The sequence below is a fragment of the Bombus impatiens genome, unplaced genomic scaffold, assembly GCF_000188095.3.
Source record: "Bombus impatiens unplaced genomic scaffold, BIMP_2.2 scf_0633, whole genome shotgun sequence".
Lineage (NCBI taxonomy): Eukaryota > Metazoa > Arthropoda > Insecta > Hymenoptera > Apidae > Bombus > Bombus impatiens.
Window position 1 is genome coordinate 895,614 of NT_177052.1, and position 8,353 is coordinate 903,966.

At 38.5% G+C, this 8,353-nt stretch overlaps 2 protein-coding genes across 2 annotated transcripts; both read left to right on the plus strand.

Moving 5' to 3' along the window:
- Positions 1–3,375, plus strand: LOC100748658. The gene is made up of 2 exons (XM_003491745.3): positions 1–1,514; positions 3,020–3,375. Exons 1-2 carry the CDS (start codon positions 581–583, stop codon positions 3,349–3,351), a joined length of 1,266 nt encoding a protein of 421 aa, XP_003491793.1. The 5' UTR covers positions 1–580; the 3' UTR covers positions 3,352–3,375.
- A 698-nt stretch (positions 3,376–4,073) lies between these two features.
- Positions 4,074–7,455, plus strand: LOC100748781. Its single transcript, XM_024369650.2, has 5 exons — positions 4,074–4,219; positions 4,820–5,130; positions 5,310–5,550; positions 6,019–6,362; positions 6,786–7,455. The coding sequence occupies exons 1-5, from the start codon at positions 4,092–4,094 to the stop codon at positions 7,094–7,096; spliced, it is 1,335 nt and encodes a 444-aa protein (XP_024225418.1). The 5' UTR covers positions 4,074–4,091; the 3' UTR covers positions 7,097–7,455.
- The last annotated feature ends 898 nt before the right edge of the window (positions 7,456–8,353 follow it).

Genomic DNA, 8,353 nt, shown 5'->3' on the forward strand with positions numbered 1-8,353 from the left:
TGGATACCGCCGGGTGAATACCCCCCTCGTCACGTACGGGATCATTAGCCGGATATCCTTAGTCCTGCTCGCCAACCCTCTCTGATAGCGGTGATCCTCGTGCCTGACATCATTATCCTGGGACGCCGTTCAGCGCCAGCGCGGTGAGACCATCCTTCGAGGCCATCCCTCGTATCGTTCCAGTTCGGTTCCTCGTGTTTTGCCCTTCTCTCCCGTGTGTTTGCCGATACCGTGTTTCGCCACCTAACTCGTATAGTCGGAATCGTTTGCACTGTGATGTTGGTGCGGCAAACACGGTTCTACGATCGAGTTGCATCTTCGTGACGTGATACTTCGACAACGTGGACGTGGTGAGGGAAAAATTGTTCGGAAACTGCGGGACCGAGGTAGATAAAAAATCTTTCATTAACTTTTAGAAACATGGACGATTCGTGGTATGGTTCGCCGTAATATCTGTGTCAAAGAAAGATATTGTTTGACATCAAAGTAGTTGGACTTGGAAGATTGATTTGTTGATTTGTTGGACTTCGAGTTTTGAGGTTGAAAAGTGAGTTTGCAAATAGGAATACTTTGGACGAGTATGGAGCCGAACGATCCGTCGGCAAGATTGACCGTCGAGGATTTGTCCGACTGCAGGAGCGAGAGCAGTCACTCGGAGAGCCAATTGAGAGCCTTCCAAGACTACGAACGCATCAAGGAACTGAACTTATCTGTGGACAAGTCAAAGGAAGATCCTGCGATTGAACCTAAAGACTTTCATCTAGGGTTGGAACCTGGTAGAACCTCTATTCGTTCGTCCTTCGACGAATTTGAAAATAGTAGCAGGAACCTTCCACTATCATTGAACAAAGGCAAGGATTTTGGTTACATTACCGGTAGTTTAAACGAGATGGCCTATCCCTTGGACAGATCTAGTGAAAATGACGAGTCTCTGGAAACGGCTAACCTGTGCAGGACCAAGAATCCGACGGCCAAGGATTTGCTGTTCAATCTTCGCGAGAACAGGCACAAAAATGCTCACGCAACGTTGTCTCTCGATAGGTACGGCAAGGATTTGAATTTTGCTGTGTCAGAGAAGGATATCAAGGACTTTGGATTGCTCAAGAATTACAGTCTGGATCGGATGAAGGAGTTTAATCTGTCGTTGGATAGGATGAGGGATAGTCACATTGGGAATTTTGCTCTGGAGAGACTTCGAGGGGGAGCTGGATTGCTGGAAAATCCACCGATATTAGAGCATAATGAGTTGAAAAGTATGCAGATGCAACCGAGGAACCAGGATTTGGAAGCTATCGCATTGGAACGTATGAGAAGATCGCACTTGTTGGGAGCCGATCTCTCGGCACAAAATTTGTCCACACAGATACCACATCCGCATTCTATCACACAGATGCAGCACTCGCAGCAGCAGCAGCAACAACAGGCTAAGTCGTTTACTATCGACGCGATTCTTGGTTTGAGGAATAATCCCAGGGAGAAACGAAGTCAGCAGCAACAGTACAGAAAGCATCAAGGTGTTTGAAATGACGTTTTTGATGGTTTTTTTAGATTGTTGCATGTTGCATGAATTTCATGACGGGAGAATCGTGGGAATTTTAAGTGAAATTATTGAATGAATTCTAGTCATTCGAAATTTGATTCTTCTATGCTCCTGATCTTTTTAAAGTTTTGAAATACAGAGATTTTCATTGAGTCGTGAAGCTCCAAATCTGATAGTTGAATTTTGATCATTTTATACAGTACAATAATCCGAATTTGTAGAGTGTAGAGTTGTAGTTTTAAATTCATCATAAAAATAAATCGTACATTATTTAATAATATATTAAAATTAATTGTCAAGGATATTGTCACAATACAACGCGTTTACTATATTTGTTATTTGTTTATATAGTTAGAAATACAATTATTAACTATTTTTTAGCGCAGGTATATTATGAAAATTAATTAAAGTAATCAGAACTAAAGAATGATTCAATTATGTATGCAAATCTTCGGCAGATTATTATTAAAACAGCTTCTTGTAAATTAGTTCTATCAAACTTCAGGTGTATTTTCGCTAAAAACAAATGCAAATAGCGTGACGATAGCTGTGGTGAAAATCTTGCTGTCAATCGTGCTCATGATCTGCAAAATTCTCGTTAACCTGAGAAAGAATCGAGGAATATCACAAATTTTGATAATTTCTCAAGCAAATCGACATTGTAGCATCTCGAAACCTTTCCCATCGTATTACTAGGAAAATATCATCGTATTTTAAAAGGTATCTGTTTATCATATTGACAAATAGTATAAAATTCTCGGTAGTTAATAGATATTTAGCAATTATTATTCCATCATCCATCTTCTATCATCAAATATATATTTTTTCAATTTGACATTCTAATTTAAAATTAAATCAATAGATACAGATTACAAATTACCAATACTAATAAATTTTATAACAAGCTTGAATTCGCCTATGGCATAGATGACAGATATTATAAAATATACATAGATTATCGTACAAGGAAAGTTTCATTGCATGAATACTTACATAATTACAATACTACATTTCTTTATGGTTAGAATATCGCGAATAATAAACATAATCAGTGGCACAAAGTACAATATTTGAAAACAAACTATCCAAATTCGCATCCTTCTATTAATTACAAAGAATCCTAAACTAAAAGATTTTAAAAATTCCAAAGCAAAACTTGCAATTCTCTGTTTTAAAATGTCCATAAAATTGCAGCTCCCGAATGTGTTGAAGAAAATAATATAAATGCAATCGCTAAAATTGAATTCAATCACCTCAGTTTCTAAATATAACGCGTATCGCTCTCCACATAAAAAAATTGAATCATCGGCCAGAAAAATATCACGAAGAAATTTTACCACCCTGAGTTGTGCTAATCTCAAAGAAGCGATCAGTCTATAAATATCACGCACCTGGCAATCGAAGAAAAGAAACAGAATTTTAAAAAAATCATATATTCAGAAGGAATTACTTTTCTCTACATAAAAAATCGAACCGTAGGTCAGGAAGGCGGGACGAAGAACGGCGGTTCAAGCTCGTGCTCCGGCGGCGGCGGCAAGCTAAAGAGGGTGCGTACGATCTTCACTGCGGAACAGCTGGAACGGTTGGAGGGAGAATTCGCGCGACAACAGTACATGGTCGGGCCGGAGAGGTTGTACCTGGCGCACGCACTCAGGCTGACCGAGGCCCAGGTGAAGGTGTGGTTCCAAAACCGACGCATCAAGTGGAGGAAACATCATCACGAGCAACAGAGCCAAAGGGTGCACGAGTTCCAACGGTCGCTGAACTCTTCGTTGGAACACGAGGACAGTAACGAGACCGACAAATGGTGAAAAGAGACCGCGTTCCTCGATCGAGAAGCACCACTCCGTTTCTTCGTTTCCCCCCTGCTTCTTCCGTTTTCCGATCTTAGAAATATTCGACTGCTCGCGTTCGAGGAGGGCTTGATCGACGGCCAAGGACGATTCTCTCGCGGCTTCGACGCGCTTTGACCATTTTTCAAAAGGATTCTACCGAATACGTTCGATCGTATTTCCAAATAAGTGTTCCTTCGTTTCCAACTCCCTCGGATGAGTCTCTGATTCTTGCGAAGACTTTGAGGTCGATCCTTTTGAGGTTAGATTGATTTCGTGTGGAACATGAAGAGAAAGGTTGCAGCAACGTAGAACGTTGATAGTCTCGTGGAGGAAGTTGTAGATCTTGAGGATATTAAATTGGAAATCAGATTCGTGCGGTTTTGAACGAAGGTTTAGCAAAGATAAACTCAATGTTACGATTGATGTAATCGGAGGAGGAAACGATTCGTTTACTTTTGAATATTGAGATCTCGGATGGATTTTCAATGAAGATCTTGAAGGATTCGTGAACCTTGTTGAAAAGGAAGATAGGATTGATTGATTCATTTTACTGTTCGATCTTTGGTGTTGTATCGACACCATTACGCCATGAAGAAATAAAAGACACAATTTTTTAAACGAAATACGTAAATTATCGTCTAATAAGTGTAGAAGTGAAAGGATTACTGTTCCACGATTCTTTCCCGGACGCTGTGGACGAACGACGAAATTTAACGATGAAACAAGTAGAAAATTACAAGTCAAAATGCATCCATTCGCATCTTGACACGAGGGATCTCCCTGATTCATGCTGGAGGCATACGCAGAAGAGGAGTCAGTCTTTTCCGATTAGTAAAATCAGCAAGTGAGTATTTGAACGTCTAATCAATTTTTCTTTGAGATTTCTAGGAAAATTTGGAAATGTAATTCTTCTAAGCCCCATCTTTAAAATTACACATATTATTTAATAGAATACTACTAGTTTATAAAGAATATAAAAAATAGGGGAAATAGAAAAAGCATCGTAATTAAATAGTTAATAAAAATAAAACGTATCTTTTATATAAATGATTTATGCAAGATTTCTATGGTTTATGATATTCTTATGGTTTATATATTCTATGAACAACATATTCATTCAACGAGTTTCAAAGATTTCGCCTAACTCTGGGATACTATAATATTATAAAACTGCATTTCCCCTTTATTTTTATTTTAGCTATTCTAATATTCCAATCTTAATTCATTTAAACTTGAGTTTTATATTAATAAAGTGATGTCTTCTCTAATCTTTCGCTTACTTTTCATGGTTATAGTACAACAATATTCCATATTATATAGGATTAATGAAATTGTGTGTAGGTGCACTATTACACAGGGTCAAAGAATTCTATTCCTAAAACGATTTAAACATAACTTTCGCCAGAAGCTAGGAAAAACACTTTCTCATGGGAATCTTCTTAAGGAATCCGGAATCGACCACGAACTACTATTCCTCGTCGACTTCTTACAAGCCACAGAAGAGTCACGTATGTTCCAGTCTGACGTATCCGAAGAACACGTCGGTTCACAGTACCGACGCACCGCATATCCGGACTCATTCTAAACCCAACCGAGATAAACATTCCTCGAGTTATTCCTCGAAATTTTCATCGAAGGGGAAGACCCATTATGACGATGAGCTGGGAGATATCGACAAATTGAAATTTACCGACGAAGGATTAGGAAATCTTATAGAAGGCCATATAGTAGAAGACGTTGAAGAGGAACTTACAGGTTTATTTTATTTGAGTTTCAAATTCTTTAAGTTAAATTATATTTCTGTGTATTTGTAATCCGATACAAATAACATACTATAATTTTCGTGATGCTATGAAATACAACATATGGAAAGAGAGAGAGAGAGAGAGGGAAAGAGAGAGAGAGTTTATAAAATTTGGAATTTTTCGTGGCAGAGGACGATCGCGAAGTGCCAGCTGAATTCTTGGACAAGGATTACGAGGAACAAGAAGCGGACGATGAAATAGACGACGAGTCTGACGGGTCACCGCAGACTCATAGATCTCCGAGAGGAGGTAAAACAGAGGCATTGCTGAGACAACAGCGATGGGGAAGCGTAGAGCAGCAGCCAGATACGCGAAAACTTCGTTACCAGCAACATGTGGCTATGATACACAATCATCCTTCATCCCCCAGGTAAGATCGGAAATTCTTTGAAAATGTTTCAATCTTAAGGAGGTTGACACTTCCGTGTTATTTTACTTACTAATTTGGTAGCCTTTGATTCTTACAATCATCGTCTGTTTTCATCATTTTACATTACTTCCATAAACACTCTTTGAAGTTTTAGTTGAAAACATCGTCTTCACACTATTCGAATAAATTTAGTACGTTTTTGAAGTATGATACCAGATTTTAGAAGCATATTACATTGCTCATAAATTATATTTATATACACACAATTTAAATCCTGCACACATAACGATAAAATCAGACATTTTTCTAACAATAAATTCAAACCAATGGAAGAAGAATATCACTGTTAAGAATCGAACCATAGTGTTGAAATTATTTGATGAACGGGACTCGTTTCATTTATGAAGCAAGTTAAAGATCTTCGATTCGAAATGGAAGATCGTTATTTTGAAACGTAGTTCCGATTAGGTACTACCGCAACGTGGCTGAGCACGAAGTACCCGAGCCCTTATCAGAAGAAGACTTCGTCCGAACGTCGCTGAAAAGTCCGCCGAGGCGGCAACCTGCGAACTATCGTCAATGGTCGTCATCGAGAAACGAACATGATCGATACGACGACGCGACGACGTTGATCCATACGACTCGACGAGCCCGTACTAAACCGGATGTGGATCGGCTGATAGAGTCGGAGTTGAACAGAACGAAAAGGTGCAATCGTTGTGGTAACCTGTCGAGCAAAAAGAACGAACCGCCTCTGAAGAATAGCTGTAGATTCGACGATTGTGCGAATATTCCTATCAAGGGACCAATCGGTAAGATTCTGTATTTAACTCTGCTTTTTGATATTGTATCGTTATACTTTGGAATTTTGGGCATTGTATTTTGTATTTCATTATACCGTGTCATGGAATACATGGATCATACTGAAAGTTTTTGCGCATTTATACGAAATTTTAAAGTGAAAAATTGCATGGGAAAATATTTGACAGGTGAAATATTTTTCTGTAGAATCTATACTTCTCAAATAATATTTTCAAAAATATGAATTTGCATAAAAATATACTGTCTAGTATATGCATAAATGAAACAATGTAAGATTTTGATTCTAATTAAACTTTGTAGTACTTACGTTAATGAACAGACATAGTAAATTATAAAATAGAAACAATAAAATACTCATCTGAAGCAAGCCACAATTTCTTAACCGATTACCATTTCTTCTTTCAAATGTTCAGGCGACGAGTCCGAGAACCACGAGCAAACATTCTGCGGCCGCTGCAACGTGAGGTACAACTCCAAGGATCCCTGCGGTGCCACTGACATCCCGTCGCCCTTATACACCATGAAATCGCGCAGATCCCGCGAAGTAAAATCCCCAACTATCTACGAGGTGCCAGAGCAAAGCCAGGACAAGCTCCCGACCGACTACCCGCGATCCTTATCGAGATACCAAAGAAAACTTACGGACGCGTACACGGAAAGATTGAAACGGTCGTTGCACACTTCTCACGGTACTGCGCGTACATCTTTCCGACACGTCGAATAAAATCGTTTTTTTGACTCCTCGGGAGATCAAAGAAGAAGAACAACGAACCGAGAAGATTGTATAAGCGTTGGACTCGAGAAAAAAATATCGAATCGAATCGTGTGAAAAGAATTTAATCATTGAAGCAATCCCACGAACATTCTAGTAACATTTCAGGATCGAAAATCCTTTCCCTCGTTTCCATGCGATTCTCGCGACTATTTTCGTATAAGGAATTCGTCCCTGTATCGCTGTTTAAGGATGTGTGTGTCGAACAAGGTAGAAACAAAGTCCATTTCGTTGCAACTCATCAACGTGAGAGACTCGATCCACGAGAGCAACGGAAAGGCCATCGTAGAGCAAAGAATAAAAAAAAAAAAGAAAAAAAAAGAAAAGAATCGCTCCTATTCGATCGTTTCCCTTCTACTGGTTGTGTAATATATATTTTTGTAACTGTCCTCTCGGGTCTTGTAGATGTTACACTGTACGTATTGTCCGAGGCTAACGTTAGTTGCACGATGTACATACGCATTAGGTGAAATCGATTAGAGTTTAAACGTGACCGTCAAAAAAAGAAATCTTTTGCTTCACGTCTTCGGTGTTCGATGATCTTCTAAATGGTAATATCACCGTTCCCCTCGGCACGAAATCGACTGTATATACAAGACACCCACGATTTCGATTACGATTTCTGTGTACACATGTACGCGTACATGTTCGCAAGAAGAATAAATCCTCGAATCTGTGCACCGAGCCCAGTCTACTTTATCTCGTCCTCGTATTATTCCTTATTGTTGCGATTGATTTTTGAAATATTATTAGATGAAAAAGTTGTTTGACAGAAGAGGCAAGATGGTAGAAGAAACCGGAGGAAAATGATATTCCGTACCTCCTAGATTGATTTTTAAGACTTTCCTAGGGAGAAGAATAATTTGGTGAAAGTGGAAGCACGTTGGGAAGAGTTGGAGACAAAGGTAATGGATGAATAATGATTCTGCAACATGGAAGTATCCCGCAGTGTATTCCAATTTCATTTCCAAGTTTCTTTCGAAAATAACAAATTTTGAAAATTAAATATATAACATTTATATTTCTTAAGGAAAATTCAAGGATTGGAACACGCAAAGTTGATTTGCAGAACAACAATATTTAAAAACTATTTCTTACAAAAGGTTCGAAAATTAAATAGGAAAATCTGTTGTTTTATGAAACATAATTCACGTTTCTTCCAAAATTAGTGAAATTCAATATAAAATAATAAAATAGATCAATACAAAA

Coding starts and splice junctions, on each gene's coding strand:
- LOC100748658 (XM_003491745.3), top strand. CDS start 581: ATGGAGCCGAACGATCCGTCGGCAAGATTGACCGTCGAGGATTTGTCC. Junction 1,515..3,019: donor ACAGTACAGAAAGCATCAAG/GTGTTTGAAATG, acceptor ATCGAACCGTAG/GTCAGGAAGGCGGGACGAAG.
- LOC100748781 (XM_024369650.2), top strand. CDS start 4,092: ATGAAACAAGTAGAAAATTACAAGTCAAAATGCATCCATTCGCATCTT. Junction 5,131..5,309: donor CGTTGAAGAGGAACTTACAG/GTTTATTTTATT, acceptor TTTTCGTGGCAG/AGGACGATCGCGAAGTGCCA. Junction 6,363..6,785: donor TCCTATCAAGGGACCAATCG/GTAAGATTCTGT, acceptor TCAAATGTTCAG/GCGACGAGTCCGAGAACCAC.